Raw genomic sequence first — 20,109 nt, 5'->3', positions numbered from 1 at the left:
ATTACTTTTTCGCGAACGTACCACACCTATTCACAAGCCACACAGCTCAGAGCGTAGAACTCGCTGCAGCGAGCTCGGCTGCGCGAATACCCTAAACATCAAAACAAAGTATCTTACTTAATATCCATTTTGGCACGTTCACTGTCTATTTCGGATGGCTAAATTTCTTTCAAAACCTTGAAAGCTACCCCGAAAACAACAGCGGCCGTGGCAGCATCAGTGCAGCGAACGACAATTTGTTATGCGCAGTATCGTTGCGCAGTAGTTTCAGTGACGTCATCTATGTGATATACCCATGTAATATCCACTTGGCGGGCAATATACCATGTAATATCCATTTTTATTCAATGTCATGTGACCGAGTCTCAACCAATCACAGCATGCGTAACAACAGTGAGATGTGATAATAGCTTAATATATACCTGTAGGGCTGTCCGAATGTGCACCCCTTCCATAACTGATATATTTCCTCCATATTGCAGTGTCATCGACTTCAGTATTGTGGTAATGAAAATTACACCTAACAATACGAAACCATTGCTGAAGTATTCGCTAACTGTTACGTAATACGTACTCTGTGATAAAAAGATAAAAAGGGCAAATTATATCTCAGTTCATTTATTATTAAGTTGGAACACATACAAAGCAAACCTGTTATATTTATTATTTTATATTGTTTATTGCATCTATATTCATCAATATCAATTATGTTACTTAGCTTGCCACCCAGATTTGCGATATTTACACGTATGTTCAATGGTCTGTAATTTTATTTTAACCTGGTATAGAGAGGAAGAGAATACTCCCACTTACATATTCCTCTGATATGTCATCATTGTAATACAATCTTGAACTATATGCGACGACGCCACCTACGGCCAAGGGTGGAATAAAACCAAACGTATCACTAATTAACTTGTACACAGTGGATATAAATACTGATCGGCCATATGCTTTCACATATGTTCTCCAAAGTGAGATTCTTCCAGATGTGTTGCTTTCCTATAACAGAGATGCAAATAAGATGGAGACATTCTTAAACATATATCATGTAAGAGGCTGCATGGGTGGAACTGGGAGGGGTCACTCCCAAAATTGAATTAGACACGTGAGCGCCGCTGTTTAGAACCCAATGTTAAAGGCGAGTCGATCTTTTTGCCCCCAATTTTAGTATTTTTGGTCATTTTAGCTAAATGTCATTCATGAAACACAATTTCTTGGAAGAAATTCGAAGAAGCGATGCATTACGGATACAATTCTTTAAAAGCAATATTATACGCACCTTGTAGGCTTTTTGAAATCTCTTGTGTTGATATTTACACTCGAAGTTTTCCGGTAAACATCCCAAATCTATAATTTCTATGGGTTTTTTGTACCCCAGTATGTAAACCCAATTGACGGACCAGAAAGTAACACGTGACATTATGTTGGTTGAATTATAAGTGTAACGTAGTTGCTTCTTTTTCTTCTTGTGGTCATTTATATGTCTATTTCTGACTGAACAGCACTGGAATACCTACAGATCAAAGAAATATGTCAAGTACTTTAATTGTGTATAAAACATAGACGTGAAAACTATTCAATAAATTCTTCAAGTTAAATTCAAGTTGATGACATCTCTGAGAGTAAACCTAGAAACCCTGATGGTAAGCCCCGCCTAGGTTAGGTACCCGCGGGTCACTTAATGCGAATTCCATTATTCAGATTGATTAGTCCGGATGATGAGTAGATTCAACCTATAACTGAATAAATTTAGTGACAATTTAGTCTCTGATGGGATATACAAAATCACTATTTGGTCTATAATGGGGTATGTTTTTTTAGGGGGAAATGTCTATGATGGAGACTGGGGTTTTACATACCGGCCGCATACCCCTACCAAACTGAAAGGCCAGTGCCTCCCCGGGGTTAGGTAACCCCCGTCTCGGCAATAGACGCCCACTTGGGCCTCAACTACGGCAGTGAATACCAACCAAACACTTGGGAAGAACAAAACTTGTAAATAATTTGCTTTCAATCTAAGGAAAATAGGTGTAGCAATAGTCCTAGCCCTGACTACGCTCCCCGGAGATGTATTGTGGTTCGGTTGCGTCTGGTCGACCAATCGAACGTACGACCAGCTGACTTAACCGAACCAAATTACTTTCCCCCGATGTAAATATAACTGTTCAATAATACAAGAATTGAAGATGGATTACATTGTCAGTCATCAACAACATGCGTCTTTTGAAATATATTCGTAGAGATTGTGACGTATATCACAGTATTCATACATTGAGTAATATAAAGATCTATTGGCGTATTTTTGAGACCAGATTTTTAAAATTTTAAACTCCACCGAGTGTTGCTTCTTAAAAACGTTTGTTCAATACGTTTTGTACCAATGATAACTAACTAACTAACTAACTGACCTTTTTAACAATGGTACATGGTTAGGCGTTGACGCCATTCATAACAAAGTAAATGTGTATTCGAGGCGGCTAGCGGGGATGGCACTCGATGTGATTCATCGGGCCATACCTGTAGAGTGGAAGAGAACTATACTCAATCAAAAAGTGACCGATGAGTCAACTAAAATCAAATATTACATTGAACTTTGTTATAGAGACGACGATAATGACATCCTTCTGAATACTCCACTCTACAAATTTGAGAGGGGTGAAATTTACAAATTCCTGATAAAGTCTCAGTATTTTTCCAACCGCAACTCACAGTTCAACACTATATGGCACGACTTACTTTCTCTCTCGCCCAACTCTAAACCTGTTAAAGATTGTTATATGACTCCAATCACAGAGAAAGACGGCTACCTTAATTGGCGCACGCTCCACGGCGCCTACCCAACTGGCGGGTTTCTTTTAAAAAACAAAGCCCAGACCATTGATATTTGTCCCTTCTGTGACGAAAGGGACGATCTTACCCACATTTGTATTGAATGCTTAAGACTCGCCCCACTTTTCAACTTGCTGAAATTAATTACCAATAAACTTGTAAATATTGACACTATACCAGTTTCTTGGTACGTACTAGGCCCACCAAGTAAAAGAACGGCCACATGTCGTTTACTTTGTTTCATAATTGCAACCATGAAAGTGGCAACTCACGTAACACGATATAAAAGGTTAAACAATCGGGTACAAACAAATGTGTTACAGTGTTTTAAATAAAAAATTAGGTATCGGGTAACTAACGAATACAACTATCACCGCCTTACAAAGTCTCTAGATGTATTTGAAACACAGTGGTGCGTTAATGCTGCCATTGCAATCCTGGATGACAACTTACTGATAATCCCCGATCTTAGACAATGGCTGAATAATATCCTTTTTAATTGTACAAACCCACCTTTTCAATTGCTTTTTATTAGATTTATTGTACTTTTAAGTATTTTTAGAATTGTAATTTTTAAACTTTTTATCATTTACCGATTGTAATTTGAGTTTACAACCATTTGTAAATGTTATCGTTCAATGTCGTACATGTCTCTAATTCACATCTCGTCATTTGTTCATTGTTTACTTGTTTGTAACCCCCGGTAATCATTTGTAATCGTTTAATCGTTTTATTTTGAATCGAGAAATGTGTCAAACGGATGACTGTTATCCCCGGCCGATGGCACAGGGCGGGGGGGTTTCTCGGTTTCATTTCTCACTGTCCAGTCGTTATTGATTTATTATTTACCCGTAGAATTAAAAAAGAAAGAAAGAAAGAAAGAAAGAAAGAAAGAAAGAAAGAAAGATCATCAGTTGGCGTAACCCGGAAGTAGTGTCATCTCAACCCGAGGTCCCGCAGTGAACTTTGACCGATGGGCTGTGAACTGCAGTTACAATGACTATGATTATAGTGATTGAGGTTTTATAAACTATACACACAGTCACTCTAGTACCTAGTAGAGTGACTGTGCTATACATGAGTGTTATAACTATAAATCAATTAATGATACGTCGCGAACTATTTGACTATTGATTCGACCTACTTGTTTTCGAAGCAGATTTAACTCCAATACAAGACACCCAAGGTAGCCCAGTGTGCGCAAAATAATGATATCCAAGCGTAGAATATTCACGTCGAAACCTGTATGTTGTATTAATCTGTTAAGTATTAGCAGTTCAATAACAGTAGATGTAATCCAATACACCAGCAATAACCAGGATAATTGTGGTCGGTCCCAGTATTCCATGTGGTGGTAGTAGACCAGACTCATCACAGCACTGACGAGTGCTAGTGACTGGGGAACGTATAAGTGTGGATGTGTTGTTGTGTTTCTTGTTAGGTCTGTTAGCACTCCTTCCCCAACGCCGCAAAGCAAAACTATGAATATCGCTATGTTTATCATCCATTTTAGAGAGTGACGCGGATATAGCGTAATGGTCGTGGCTTGATAGTACCGTAGATTTGTAGCATATCCAAGCAGGACGAGAACTATAGACATCAGTACTATGAAGAATGCGTGAATGAAAGCTTCTACGAAATAAACAATACATTCAGTTTCTACATGCTTGTCAATGCTTGTAGTTGCGTTGGTTGTCCCACAGAACACAGACTGTATAATCCCCATCATGATGTCGTCTGCAGTTCTCGGCAAGCACTTCGGTTAGCTTATTGGGACTGCCTAAGCTGATAACAAAACAACGGAACGTATAACAATCATAATACGCCCAGGTAAAATACGCCCCTTTAAAAGCACATACAAGATAGGACACTAAGGGGTATTTGCGTAATCCGTAATTGGTGTTTTTTTTTTTATTCCGTAATCTTGTAATTTTAATAAATAAAAAGACGTAATTTCGTACGCATAGACCAGACGTAAAACGTTATCTGCTATGCTTGTTACAACGATAGTTTTTTAGTTTTTAGATATCTGCTCACCATCCCTCGCGTCGAATGTACGACTGGGTCAGGGGCATGTTCTCCGGGGGGAAAAAAACACGAAAAATCTAGACCGTCGGAAACGCTATTTCTTGCATTTTGAGAGGCACATTTTGCTGACACAGAGGGTTTTAGCTTGAGATACGAATGGTTGTAGATTTATGACAACGTTCGTGTGAATATTCAGTTTAATTTTACTATATGGCGGACATGTGACGGCGAATCTCGGATTTCTTTGGTGTTGTACAATTCTGAATAGAAGTGCAATATTTGTAGCCATGTAAACAGCAATAAAGTAGAGTGGTACCACATTTGTATTGATAACAGGAGTTCTCTAGCAATCTTTGTATATTCAGTTTCTCAACATATGTGACAGTTCATCTTCATGCAGCGGAGATAAACGAACCTGTCCACAGATGCGAAGTCGATGGCTGGACGGACAATGAACACTGAGACTAAGGCAAAATCCGGATCTCAGAAGGAGTCCGTGATACGAAATTTGTTCTGAACTTCATTAGGTTGATTAAATTTGTCGTCGTGACGTTCTAATGTTGTTGTCTGTGAATAATGAACAATTTCGTGAAATGTAATTAAGCATTTCGTAAAAAAAAAATCAAATTGCTGTATGTTTTGTTTAAACTGTACCACCCCCTACCATCTCGTACGTGAACGTGGCATCTAGGCTAAAATATTACTGCCAGTGAAAAGAGTTTATTAAATCTGCAATATGGACGAAAATAATATTGTAATATTGTTACTCGATATTTTAAGTTCATAAAAACAGGTAGCGTACCTGTTTGAAGCAGTACCACAGGGAGTTGGACAAACTTATGTATTTTAATAAATTATTAAATAATAAAATGTTATATAACTTTTCTTTTACCCCCCGGTCTTTTACCCTCCTTGTTTATATCACTATTTCCTTTATCACAACTTTGTTACGCGCTAATGTTATATGTAAATTTTAACGCGCGATGTGGATACACCCTACTATAGTTGGGTGTGTCTACATCGCGCGTTAAAATTTGCATATAACATTAGCGCGTAACAAAGTTGTGATGAAGGAAAGAGTGGTATAAACAAAGATCAGTGATTACTTGAAATCGATACCAGAAAGGGAGGGTAAAAGAAAAGTTGTATAACATTTTATTTTTTAATAATTTATTAAAATACATAAGTTTGTCCAACTCCCTGTGGCAGTACAAGTAACTTATTTATGACGTGGACGTTCATGTTTTTTGTTGTCAGCTTAGGTAGTCCTATAGTGTAACTTTCCTGTAGTAAACACGCCACTGAGCATGCGTGACCTTACCGAGAAGGATTGCACGTGACCTGCCACGTGACTTTTTCGCTTTTGAATAAATTTCATTTCGCTCATTCATTCTGATAATGGGTGAACCAGGTGTTGCCTCTTTTTATCATGGTAGTTAAAGCTAAATTAAAATTACGCCGCCTCGGGAAAACGCTAAAATATGGACAATTGTGTCGGACTATACTTCGTGCCAGTGTAGTGTACTCTTCCCTGGTCACAGTCCCTTTATCACATAGGGACTGTGTAGTAGTATGTGTAGTATAGTCCCGCATCTCAAATTTTGCGCTCAATTGATTTATAATACAATTTTGTATATTAAACTTTTAAATGCATTGTGCAATAATATGTAATACGTATTATAACCATTCTATGCTAGGCATTTTATACATATTGCATCATACTTTGTATTTGATATAAACTCGAAGAGTCATACAAATGGGTAATTTGATATACATTTTGATATAGATTTTGTTTCTACCAAGGTATTGATTTGATCACATTGTTGTTGGTTCGACGTAGTACCCCCCCTTTATCCGGCTATAAATCAACTTTTTTGTGCAGTATAAGCATTTACTTTCAAATGTATTATTCTGACATATATACATGTTATTCCAAGGCCACTGAAAGTGACCTCCGTTCTTCGGCCGATAAATCATTGTCAGCTGATCACGAGATTCGGGTGTACATATCATGTTACAGCAGGATTGGCCATTGTAAACTCTGTAGAGGCACGGTCAGTGACCGTGGTAGAGGTGTAGTTTGAAGAGCAAAAAATAAAAAAATGCGCGGTATTTTGAAAACAAAAATGTGCATAAAAATTACAAGAGCAAAGACACAAAAATCTCATATACATTTGATAGAAAAAAATATCTAGTTCTAAATTGAGTTTATTTGTTTGTTTGTTTCGGACATAGTATAGCCACAGTCCCAGAGTGACTGTGGTATAGCTCATAGAGTTAAATCTTCTCTAGTGTCTTTGATTTATATCATAAAATTAATCATAATTACACATGTATATCAAAACCTCGAAAAATAATCAAAGACGTGAACATGTACAGAACTCGCCTGTGAAGAAAGGGCAAATGTATAAAGAAAATCTTATTAACACAGTTGGCACTTTAAAACCAATATTATATCATACTGACATTCTAATCGCCTGAATACGTCGTTCGTATTGGTCGAGAGCCGTGGTTAAATAGACGACATACCACGATTTTCCAAAAAGCCCTTCTGTCATATGAAATGGGCAAAACTATATAAAAAAAAATGCTTGCTTTTGGACATAGTGCGTTAAGAAGAAACCTCGGGTATTATGGGATCAAAAGAAAGGCATGAGAAAACGGCACCAAAACGGTTGCCGTCTGCTATAGTTGGCTCCTGAGACCTGAAGTTTTGTCGACTGGCACGATTTGTATTAACCACTAACAAGAAACCACACGACGTATAAACGATTACGAATTTTACTAACCATCGCTAGTTGTATCCTCAGACTAGTAATTATTACTAGTCTGAGGTGTATCCGATGATAATCGATAGTTAACCGTGGTTTCAAGTACATGTGCAAGTGTAGACTGGCAAAGTCGAGACTTCTTTTTTGTTTTACAAAAATAAATATAATTAATTGTCTATTTGGCCTTTTTAGCGTGATCGTTTAAACTAGCGTGACCGGGATTTTTTTTTGTATGTATATTTATTATTGTAAAACAAAAAAGAAATCCCGACTTTGCCAGTCTAGTGCAAGTGCAATGTAGTAAGATTCATTTGTTGTAAAATTAGTGCTTTAAAGTTATTTCTGCAGAGGTGGCGGCAAGAAATTTTGCAAGGGGCGAGATCTGGTCAAGTCAATGTAAAATATTAGGGTTAAATTTTCTTAGTATGAAATTAGCTTTTTAATTTCGTTATTTTCGCTGAGGGGAAGATTCAGTGAAAATAAAATCCAGTGAATATACCTTTTTCCTATATTTTACATTCAACTCATCAAAAATCAGTGAAAACAAATTTCATACAAAACACTCAAAAAGCCTTTTCAGCGAAAATTAATTCCAGCTAAAATAAAGTATTTTACTATAAAATACAGTACATTACGCGTTTATTCAGAACATCAAACTGCAAATTTGTTTGGCTTTCAGAGCAAATTCCCTGGAAAAATCTTAGCTGGGAATTTATAACACGTGTGTTAATTGTAAATGTACAAAATGCGTGTGTAACAACAAATCTGAGCTCAGACTAGTAATACAATGTATTGTAGGTAAAAGGAAGCGCTTTGCGAGTCGCAGTATTGCTTATAGAGGGCGGTATAGAATGACACCCGGAAGCACTTTAGAAAGCACATGAAGCGAGTCATTATTTGGCACAGGAAAATGGCTGTCACACGGTCGTCGAGATATCATCACGTTCCTATCACGTAAGTATGACAGTTACGTCTCACATGTCGTGACCAACACGTACATTTTGTGACGAAGGTTGCTGAGGTACCGGTCAAAGGATTATTTTATGTTCGGAGTTGTCGCAAAACCGTTAAATATTTACGGCGCCATACGGCCTGGGTGTGCACTATGTAAACGTACTGTTGTTCTTTGTTACGCGGCTGCTGTTGTTGAATCGCGTATGTGCAAGTGTGATCTAAACTGATACTCGTGTATTTCTACAATATCACTATAATAGCGAATAATCTGTTCTACACTCTGTAACAATTCTGTTAATGATTTAATTAAAATAATAAGTTTGCCTTAATGACGCTGTTTTTTAGGGCCTTATAAGCTGGATTCTACGATGAAAGCATTTGAGTATCTTTTCAGTTCTTTCGTATTTGTATATAATTTTTTTATTAATTATTTCATTTGTTAGTACAATGTAGTAGAGCATTTCTAAAGTGTAGACTACACAAATGCACATATTCCAAATTGTGAATTTAAAACAATAAATAAAACATAAAGATAGAAATGTTACTTATTTCCTTGCGATAAAATATTGCTCAGTAGTTTAACTGATAGTTTTTTGGCATGAAAAATGTAAACATCTATAATCGGAGTAAATTTTACAAGAACCTATACAATCTATATATGTTTGGAAAGCCCTTGACTTGTACTTTTCTATTATTAATATTTTGTGAACATTGTGTTTGTTTTAGCGTCACGTGATTCTGTTTGGTCAAACATGTACTACTATTGCCATGTTTAATAAATATAGTAATTTACTTATAATCACATTTAATTAAATTCAAGTCCCTTGTCACTACTTTAAAGTGCCTGTGCAATGCCCACCCACACGCTTCCCATTTTAGATCTGTGCCCCACAGAAATGGGCAATTATTGATTTTTTTGCTGAAAATGATTATGATTGAAATATTTCCTGTGCTGTAGCCACGCCCACCTATTCTGAAATGGTCGACTGTTTCCGGATTTCCGACTCTCGCCGAAAGTGTGCCACCAAATGCTAAAATATGAGAGGAAGCCATACCCTTAGGTCGTTCTTTTATATCACTGTGTCATTCAACATACTTTTAAACGATATACATTTTTTGATCGGCGTTTCTTTTTTTTTGTCTATTTTATTTTATTTTCAAGAGAGCAAATTTTTAGAAGTTGTTTTCACAACAAACATTTATGATGGTTAAACGTTGTGTTGTGGGCGGTTGCAGTAATGCGTATAATCATAGTGTAAGTATTTACACGTTTCCAATCGATCCGAAGGTGCGATATCGGTGGACGAAAGCCGTGAAAATCACGAGAAAAGGTTGTCGTGGACTTCCTCCTTACAGCGTCATATGTAATGTCCACTTCAAACTGTCCTTGTCCATGACAAAACAACTAGGTTTTAACGAGAAACGCTGACAACTTATGTTATGTAAAAGGTAGCAGTAATTTTGATAATGACACGGAAACGAAGCATCGGACAAACAGGAAATTACGCAGCCCTCAGGTTGATGTGCCAAGTAACCTGCTAAATAACAAGACAATGCAGGCGTCAAATTTGATTTTGTCCAATGCCAGAGTCCAGCGACAGTGTACAAACGTGTGATGGTGACGACCACGGTGACTAGCTACACCAGACCGGACATATTTCGCATCTGACTCAACCCCATGCAACAAACTTGATACTATGTGTTCATTATGGTCCATTTTTCCTCGACGAACAAGTACATAAGTGGCAATTTACTCAAAGATGAGAAAACAGCACAAGAAATTTGCCTTATTTACACGTATCGGCAATGCAAGCTATTCAGCAACTTTCCCTTCTGACGTCACAGGGGAATTTCTGTATGCAAATGAGAAGCTAATGAGGAGCCTCGTTTTAAAATACACAAAAATAAAGTTGCCGTAGACTGAGTTTAAAATGCATTTTTTCACTTAAAAAAAATAATTTATGCTTAGAAACATAAAAATTAATAATATTAATTTATCAATGGATAATTTTAGGTGAGAAAATAGCAGCCATTTCACAGGCACTTTAAGCTTGTCATCTAGTGAAGAAATCATACATTAATTCAGAAACATTAAACATTTTAAACCACTTCATATCTCAATCGAAAGTTGAATGATCAATGTAAAATATCATATTGGTAAAATGATATCATAAATTTACATCAATGGCTATATATACAGCATGCAGACAGAATGTGGTAATAGATGAAATTTCCTTTCTTCTCTTATTAATTTCAGAGATTGGGACCAATACTACAAAGACACACTTGACAATGCTTCACATTATAACACTAGACTGACCATTGAGAGGAAATTGCGCCTGCCATTTCTTGATTCACATACTGGAGTTGCACAGAACAACTGCTACATATGGATGCAGAAGCGACATAGAGGACCCGGTGAGGCGTATGGCCAGTTCTATACATACCCCTCCAGAAGATGGAGGAAAAAAAGAGGGCGTCCCCCTCCTATTCCATCATCACCTCAGGTTAAACCAGAAGAAGAGACAGATGCTGGAATGATACAGAATAGTGGTAAAAATTCTTTATTTTATTGATTGTATTGGGATATTTTTACTTTCCTTTCCTGTATGAGACCCTTTATAAGGCCCAAAAAAAAAATTGTTTTGTTGCCCTCAGCGACCGACCGAAAAATATGAAATATTGGGTCGCGTTTTTTTATATTTTTTTTAATAGGCCTAAATTTTAAAAACTCACCATTTTAAGCAGTAAAAAAGTGTTTTCTCTAAAAATTAACGATCCCTAACCGTTGTTTGGTCCCCAGGGGGATAAATGGCGACTTTGAACCTTGGGTTGATCTGTATTTAAATACAACAGACTGAAAGAAACACTTTGATTTTTGTGTTTAATATGTAGCATTGATTGATTCCTATATACCTCGGCTATTTACGATACCCTTAGTTTTCACGAGTTTGAAAAAAAAAAAATCTGATCGACCAACCCAATTTTCCGATTCAAGGGCAACACAAGTTTGTTTGTTTTTTGGCCTAATGGATTGTCAATAGTATGTCTGTGGGTATTTGGTCATACAATGTAGTTAAAAAACAAAGACAGTTAAAGAAACTGTAAAAATGAGATGTGATCATACAGCATCATTGGTTATGTAGGTGTAAACTTGTATCGTATTTGTTCTATTAGTAGCTCATGCTCTTATGTGAACGTCAGTAGTGTGTCTTTGGTCGAATAAAGTACAATGTACTTATTTTAGCTGGAATTAATTTTATTTTGGTATTTTGTAGGGAATTTATTCTCACTGATTTTTCGACAAGTTGAATGTAAAATATGAAAAGGAGAAAATATTCACTAGATTTCATTTGCACTGAATCATCCCTTCAGCGACAATAGCAAAAGTAATTTCCAAGTGAAAATAAAATATTTTACAGTAATGCAATTGATTTTTACATGCGCTTCTAATAGAACAAATACAGTATATATTGATTAGAATGTGAAGAAAAGATGATGATCACTGCCTTTTGATCTTTCTCCTCACTGTCTCCTTGGTTATGCTTCATAGATAAATTGGTACATGTATGACAAAGCTGTAAATCATGTGACTGAATTTAACAAATCATGTTACCTAGATCTGCAAAATAGAACAAGAAAATCACAGAGAAACTCTTTTTTTATTTTCTATTTGGTTGTTCAATTCTTAATGTTGCTAGATACTATTGTAAAATACTTTATTTTAGCTGGAATTAATTTTCGCTGAAAATAGTTTTTGGATGTTTTGTATGTATGAAATTTATTTTCACTGATTTGACAACTTGAATGTAAAATATAGAAAAAAAGGTATAACCGCTGGATTTTATTTATTTCACTGAATTATTCCTTCAGCGAAAATATCGAAAAGTAATTCAAAGCAGAAATAAAGAATTATACAATAAAATGGTCATCCAAATTCCGAATCATTTTTGAACAACTTATTAATTTTGTTTTCAGATCTTAATCTTATAGGTAGTGTAGAGAATGCTCTTGGTGTAAACTCCGAAGAGGCGAATAGTCTGATTGAATCCATTCTAAATACAAGTGAAAAAGACTCAAAGGAAGATTCCTTAATGAAGGACCTTGATACATTAAGTGATATACCAGATGCCGGTGAAATTGAAGATATTGACTCCATGAGAAGTGACGATGAAGATTATGAATATACTTTGAAAAAGAAGAAAAGCAGTAAAAAGGTTTGTCATCATAGCTAGGATATGAACGAAGTGCAACATTTTTGTGGTGTAAAATAGTCTCGTTTCTGCACAAATCTAGGACACCAAAGCCAGCATTTTTCCTCAAAACCAGTGTATTAGGAATTCTAGAAAGTACCGGCAGTGTGAATTTCTAAAATGTACTGTTATTTGTTTAGTCATATGTCTAATATGTTAAATATCTGTATTTCTGGCTGTAGATGAAACATTTTAATTATGTGAACCCAGTTTATTGTATCTTCGTACTTATCATTTTCTTAAGAACAATGAGTTCAACAGAATTAATTTTGAAATGCAAAGGACAATCGTGTAGTGCTCAAATGTCACATGGTTTGGTATGCTACAATGGTCACTGGTGTTTATACACATATTAGGTAAATTTGCTTTTAAATTCTGTAAGAGGTGAGTCTGTGACAATGATGAAATTTTGTTGCGGGGAAATTCCTTTGGTTCCTATGATACAGTGTCAGTGTCCCATGCCATAGGATTGTCAAATCTTGAAAATTCATAAAAGTAAAAAATTAATTTATCTTTTGTTAGCAGGACAATACTTGAACTAACTCTAGTTAGTTTAATTAATTTTAATTACTGTTCTTGATTGCAGACTAAAACGTCTCGTCGTAAAGCTGATGCAGATATGCCAACACTGATGGCGGAGGACAAGGAAAAACCTTTTGCTTGTAACTGTAAGTCATTATTGTTACTTTGATGTCCTTGCCATTCTTAAATGACTATATATGTTAGCTATAACACTATAACACTATAACACATGTCAATCTCTCGTACTTCCTGATATTTCTTGCTTTTTTATAACAGACTTGATAACTTGTCCTCTATTCAGGCTTCTTTTTTTATACTTGCCTTATGTATTTAGAAGACACATATTTTACACAGAGATCATCTGCAAAGTGTTAAAACTTATCTCCAGCAGCCTTTGTATTATTTTCAACATCCAGCAACCAGTTGTTCATTGACACAAAGTCATCTCACCACAAATTTAAGCAAAGATCCTCTTTCTGTGGTACATGTATCTATAGATGCAACACTTCATTTCCACACAAGACCAACATGATCACGTTTGCCAATTGGTGCAATGTCCCACGCATTATCAACCGTATTATCATTATTTATCAAAAAAATATCAAGCATAGATGGTTCACATCTTCTTTGGTTTTTCATATCATGATTAGAACTAGGTGATTATTTTTTGAACATTACATTTATTTCCTCCATGTACATTAGGATTTTGTAGAAACATGTGTCAATTTTTATTTTCTAATCGTGGTTGTATTCCTGATATTTTTCAGTGTGTGGTCGTCGTTACAAGAATAGACCTGGATTAACTTATCATGTGACTCATTCCCATGGTGGCATTGAGGTTGCATTTGAAGAGAAATCCCAACCCTCTCCTTTGGAACCAGCTGTTCAGACAGGTATGACAATGATTGCACAGAACCTAGGTATGTTTTAATATTATTTCTCAGCTTTTGCTTTGTTTAATGTGGATATTTCACTGAATCTTTGTCCCTTTATGGCTATAAACTTGCATGTATAATTAATGTTACTGTGGAATACTTTATTTTCACTGGAATTCATTTTTGCTGAAAAGACTTTTTGGGGCATTTTGATGAGTTTAATGTGAAATATAGGAAAAAAAGTATATTCGCTGGATTTTATTTTCACGGAGTTATCCTTTCAGCGAAAATAGCGAAAATAAAGTATTCTACAGTATATTCACTCGTATAATGAAAATCATAATGTTGAGAAATAAGTGCCATGGATATTGTGCAGTGCACGTCATTACACAATGTGTTACAAATATTAATCTGTGTGATAGGAAGGTGTCACATTTTGTGAAGCTAGTACTGTGTGGCTTTATACCATGTGTGAATTTTGCATTAACTTACATAAATAATGATACACATTGCTTGTTTATTTTCAAATAATTGTTGGTATTCATTACTTGTTTACTTTCTGTGATTGTTGGTATTCATTACTTGTTTACTTTCTGTGATTGTTGGTATTCATTACTTGTTTACTTTCTGTGATTGTTGGTATTCATTACTTGTTTACTTTCTGTGATTGTTGGTATTCATTACTTGTTTACTTTCTGTGATTGTTGGTATTCATTACTTGTTTACTTTCTGTGATTGTTGGTATTCATTACTTGTTTACTTTCTGTGATTGTTGGTATTCATTACTTGTTTATTTTCAAATAATTGTTGGTATTCATTACTTGTTTACTTTCTGTGATTATTGGTATTCATTACTTGTTTATTTTCTGTGATTGTTGGTATTCATTACTTGTTTACTTTCTGTGATTGTTGGTATTCATTACTTGTTTATTTTCTGTGATTGTTGGTATTCATTACTTGTTTACTTTCTGTGATTATTGGTATTCATTACTTGTTTACTTTCTGTGATTGTTGGTATTCATTACTTGTTTACTTTCTGTGATTGTTGGTATTCATTACTTGTTTACTTTCTGTGATTGTTGGCATTCATTACTTGTTTACTTTCTGTGATTGTTGGTATTCATTACTTGTTTACTTTCTGTGATTGTTGGCATTCATTACTTGTTTACTTTCTGTAATTGATGGTATACATGTCTGTTAGTGTCCAGTATTTGTTATAGTGATGTTATAATTTTCTAATTGTGGCAATATTTCACAGTAATGTACATGTAGTAATTTTCCTCTAACAGAATATCATTCTTATATTATAACTAGACAATTTCATTGTTTACAGTACCGCCTCCCACCACAACAAGTACACCTGCTAATTCCTCAGGTATTGCTGCTCCAAACAATTACTGTGACTTCTGCCTTGGGGATGCCTCTGAAAACAAAAAGACTGGTGTTTCTGAAGAATTGATTTCATGCTCCGACTGTGGTAGATCAGGTGGGTATAAATAATATTTGGGTGCAACATTTTACTAATTTTGTATCAAACCCTGTTTTTAAATCCGTCAAATAAATCTGCCAAAATATGTTTCGTATTAGTAATATCCTAGGGTGGAGCGCTACATGTACATCACAGAATGTTCTATGCTGCTTAGATGTGCACCAGGGTGTCATGTATTTCTACAGGCTCTGTGCCAGCTGCTGTGGAACGCCAATTGAAAAGCCGGTGAATACAGCTAAAGTTCGAAAAAAACAACTACACTAGTTGAGATTATTGCTAACAATTCTCACTTGTTTGCTATTGGCTACATGTTTTAATCAGTATTGAACATATGCATGTTTTCTATAATTTGAATTTAGTTTCTAAATAGTGAATACAGTGAGAATGTGATATCCATAATTTGTTCTGTCATATATTTACTCAGTCTAATTATCCACCTATTAATTATAGTACAGTGCATAACTTCCTTTTAAACATTTTTTGTCATGCAGGTCACCCATCTTGCCTCCAGTTCACCACTAAAATGACATCAAATGTTAAAAAATACCGTTGGCAGTGTATAGAATGTAAATCATGTCACTTATGTGGTACCTCAGATAATGATGTGAGTATAATTCTATATTTAAAATAATTAATAAAAACCTTGAAAATACAGTATTTGGACAATATAATTCATAAGTTTTGAACTAATCCAAAATACAACGTATTGAGTTTTGAAGAGAAATTACCGATACTTGTATCCAAACATTTCTTTCCTAAGTGAGTATTTTGCCCAGCATCAGAGAGATCAAGTATTTTTGTAAGCCATCTCTAACTTTCACATTTTAGTTGTATTTATTTTGGTTTGATAATGCATGTACCTATAATAATGGTTAATTTTCAGGATCAACTGCTTTTTTGTGATGATTGTGATCGTGGATATCATATGTACTGCCTGAATCCTCCCATGTCGCATCCTCCAGAAGGTAAGTTCAGTAAACATGTTCATTTTTAAATTGAGTTTTGCACTTTGCAGGAACAAAATTAACGTTCCTTGTGACTTCCTGAATAACAAATTTGTAAAAGATTATCAGTATCTATTTATCGCTTTGTCATTTTCCTACACTTTAGAAATTCTATTCTGAATAGATGGTGGTATATTGGACAATATATTGGTGCTGACAAAGTGACTAGTACTTGTTTGTAATAGCTTCTGATTTTGGCGTTCTCATCAATCCTGGCTATTTTAGAAATCACAGTATTAACACAGAATAAGATACATTAACCCATCTTTTTTCATCAACAGGAAGCTGGATTTGTAACTTGTGTGAACAAGATTTGATAGAGGAGAAAAAACAGCAACAGCAACAGCAGCCGCAAACACAGCATCTACCACCTCCCCCTCACTTACAACAACATCATCCACAACTAATGCAACAACAACACCTTCCTCAACACCCACAGCATGGCCATCACCAACAACTCCAGCAGCAACTTCAGCATCAACATCACCAGCAGCAGCAACAGCAGCAACACCACCAGCAACAGCATCATCTTCAGCCTCATATACAGTTACCAGTTTTACCACCACAGCTTCATCCAATGAGAAACTGAGTTCCTGACTTTGTGTTTTGATTCATGTTTTCATTTATGCGAGACCATTGCCAAACAGAATATAGGATTCTTTCCTTAATAATTTAGTTTTTATGCTCGATTTATATTCGTTGAATTTCACGACTTGCTACTTTCCAGTGGGACCCTATGGACCACAGTTATGCCACTGTCATACTGTAAAATCTGTATTAGAAGCCATTAAAATGGTACATTGCAATGAGGGGATGGGGCTTCTAAAAAGGACATCTACACATTTTTGGTTCTCAATTGTTCAAAAATAATTGGTTTGGCTTCTATTACAGTTTTTATGGTACAACAAGAATGCAGTAGCTGAATGATATAACCAAACGATCATATTTTGCCATACCCACTCATTCATGGATTACAACATATATGTTGTACACAACTGATACTCTCACAATATAACCAATTGGTATTGCACCATCTCTGGTTGTTGGGTTATTCAGAAAGAATCAAAAATGAAAATACCAGTATATATCAGTTGTACACTCTTTTGTACAACATTGAAATTTCAAAAGTCAAAAATATTCATAGGTACTTTTGATGTTTCAAAACTAAATCTAACAAAACTTTTTAGCTCCCTGGCCTAGAAAAACAATTCCCAACTATTTTTGGTTAAATCATTTCACATTGTGTAATATTGGTTTGAATAATTAGTACTTATAGTAACCACAAAACATTTTGAAAAGATTCATACTTCATTGATATATTGTGATATAGCATACACCATAAATCAAAACAAAGAAAGTTGATGTTAGGTCTTTTATATATTATTAGATCGATTCCTGGTAAATACAAGGTAGCAATAATATATAATTATTGTAGAATACTTTATTTTCACTCAGAATTAATTTTCGCTGAAGGAATGATTCAGTAGAAATCAAAACCAGCAAATATACCTTTTTTCCTATATTTTACATTCAACTTGTCAAAAATTAGTGAAAATAAATTCATACAAAACACCCAAAATGTCTTTTCAAGCGAAAATTAATTCCAGCTAAAATAAAGTTTTTTACAGTATTCATTTTATTGGACTATTATAGTTGTACTTCTGATATACAGGTAACATGTTAAAAAGTTTGTTTTTATGAAATTTTATTTTTTTTAAATTATACTTTTCACTGCCATGTTTTTTATTAATATTACCTTGTATTTCGTGATTTGAAGTAGTTAAATTTCCTGCACAAGTCTTTTGATATCTTGTGACTTGAGTAAATTTCTGCTGAGAGTGTAATGCATTCGATATGGGACCCACACACATTGTGTACACCATTCTTTTCAAAGGGTCTTGAAAAAAAAAACCAAACCTTTCATCGCCAAAAATATGATCAAAATTACATTCTGATCTTCCAAATCAAATTTTGTAAAAAAAAAAAATACAGTAGTAATTAAGATGCATATTAGGATTATGTTGTATTTGTGACTTACTGGCCAGAACAATTCTTTTTTTTTTATTTGACTGTGTTGTACTCTATGTATAGTTCTGTGTTCTGCAATGCTGTTTTCAGAGGTGTATTTGGGATTGAAATATGGTCACACATTCCAAATTATGGATGCAGATTCAGAATTGGCAATTTTCCTTTTCTCGACAAGACCCTACTGGCCGTTTGTCTATCGTCACATTAATTATGCGTTTTTATCAAGTGAATGATAAAACAAGACATACTAAGAATTGGAAACTAAAATTTTGAAAAAGGACAGTTTTCGTAACCCAACTTTCACAAAATAAACGAGCACTTTTTTTTTTTCATCAGTTTGGGTTATGCAACTAAGCACTTTTCAATCCCATGTAGTTCACCACTGACAGCAGTCTTGATTGAATATAATCAAATATTGAATTTGTATCTTTATTTTATTGAGAAATGTGCTAACTGTTAAGATTATTGTTATTCTTGAAGTGTCTGTCTCACCATGGTTACAATTTATGGTTGCATGATCTGTGCAAGGACAAGGAATTGCTAGGATGCCTGATTGTTTCAAGACTTTGAAGTCTTATTATGCCAGTATGTGTTTACTTAGTAGAACATTACAAGAATATCTTGTATTGTAGTGAACTAACAATGAAATACTGTAAAATACTTCATTTTTGCTGCAGGAATAATTCAGTGAAAATAAAACCCAGCGAATATACCTTGTTTCCTGTATTTTACATTCAACTTGTCAAAAATCAGTGAAAATAAATTCCATACAAAACACCCAAACACAGGATAACACCTGTGCCTCACTGCATTTCCTTCCTGGAGCCAAGGCCAGCAACAATATAGTCATTCTTGACCAGTTTAGCAAGGAATAGACCATGTATGAACAAGTCCATCAGAAAAAAATGAACTGCATCATCCTCAGATATGCTACTGCCTAGGCTAACCCTCAAAGCAATGTTACCAACCATAGAGGTCACTTGTATACCTGTATTAACTGCATAGTACAGAAAATCAATTAGTTGAGACACAGACGGATAGAAGAATGTACTTGGTGCTCAAATCTTAGAATCTTATCTCCAGAAAAGTTAAGTAAGAGGACAGCCTGGAGGCATGAACATGAGACAGTTCTAAGGTTGTAAACATCTCCCAGTCTAGGATTGTCAGCATATCCAGGTCATTAAACAAAATCCACGGGTGGCCCACTAGTGAAGACACCAATAGTAGTACACGACTCCCAAGTATGGTGTTCTCAATATCCATGTTGTGTTGGAGGGCAGCATTGTGTGTGAAAATGAAAATCAGTGAAGATGGGGGGGGGGGAGCATAGAAATCGAGTGATACTAGTGATGT

The 20,109-nt window shown here is 35.1% G+C and overlaps 2 protein-coding genes across 4 annotated transcripts; one reads left to right on the top strand and one right to left on the bottom strand.

Moving 5' to 3' along the window:
• Positions 1 to 46: 46 nt before the first annotated feature.
• On the bottom strand, positions 47 to 4,593 carry LOC146747728 (ATP-binding cassette sub-family C member 8-like). The gene is made up of 5 exons (XM_085497441.1): positions 3,977 to 4,593; positions 1,283 to 1,516; positions 814 to 1,002; positions 423 to 575; positions 47 to 91 (listed from the first exon to the last, which is right to left on the bottom strand). Exons 1-5 carry the CDS (start codon positions 4,559 to 4,561, stop codon positions 47 to 49), a joined length of 1,206 nt encoding a protein of 401 aa, XP_085353567.1. The 5' UTR covers positions 4,562 to 4,593.
• A 3,898-nt stretch (positions 4,594 to 8,491) lies between these two features.
• Cer-d4 (protein) lies at positions 8,492 to 19,539 on the top strand. Of its 3 annotated transcripts, none has more exons than XM_078006098.1 (9): positions 8,492 to 8,585; positions 10,843 to 11,138; positions 12,564 to 12,802; positions 13,425 to 13,506; positions 14,128 to 14,253; positions 15,569 to 15,721; positions 16,216 to 16,328; positions 16,608 to 16,689; positions 17,010 to 19,539. In XM_078006098.1, the coding sequence occupies exons 1-9, from the start codon at positions 8,512 to 8,514 to the stop codon at positions 17,315 to 17,317; spliced, it is 1,473 nt and encodes a 490-aa protein (XP_077862224.1). In that variant the 5' UTR covers positions 8,492 to 8,511; the 3' UTR covers positions 17,318 to 19,539.
• Positions 19,540 to 20,109: the final 570 nt, after the last annotated feature.

This window comes from Saccoglossus kowalevskii, chromosome 3, assembly GCF_978046115.1.
Source record: "Saccoglossus kowalevskii chromosome 3, keSacKowa6.1, whole genome shotgun sequence".
NCBI classification, from domain to species: Eukaryota; Metazoa; Hemichordata; class Enteropneusta; family Harrimaniidae; genus Saccoglossus; species Saccoglossus kowalevskii.
Note: the sequence above shows the minus strand (reverse complement) of the source record. Positions and strands in the feature narration are given on the sequence as shown.

Bases quoted from the DNA above. Each gene is read 5' to 3' on its own strand.
- LOC146747728 (XM_085497441.1), bottom strand. From the start codon at position 4,561: ATGATGGGGATTATACAGTCTGTGTTCTGTGGGACAACCAACGCAACT. The intron at 1,003-1,282 runs GTGCGTATAATA...TCTCTGTTATAG, and splicing joins GATTTCAAAAAGCCTACAAG to GAAAGCAACACATCTGGAAG. The intron at 92-422 runs GTATATATTAAG...TTTGATGTTTAG, and splicing joins ACATTCGGACAGCCCTACAG to GGTATTCGCGCAGCCGAGCT.
- Cer-d4 (XM_006825442.2), top strand. From the start codon at position 8,512: ATGAAGCGAGTCATTATTTGGCACAGGAAAATGGCTGTCACACGGTCG. The intron at 8,586-10,842 runs GTAAGTATGACA...TATTAATTTCAG, and splicing joins TATCATCACGTTCCTATCAC to AGATTGGGACCAATACTACA. The intron at 15,722-16,215 runs GTGGGTATAAAT...TTTGTCATGCAG, and splicing joins CTCCGACTGTGGTAGATCAG to GTCACCCATCTTGCCTCCAG.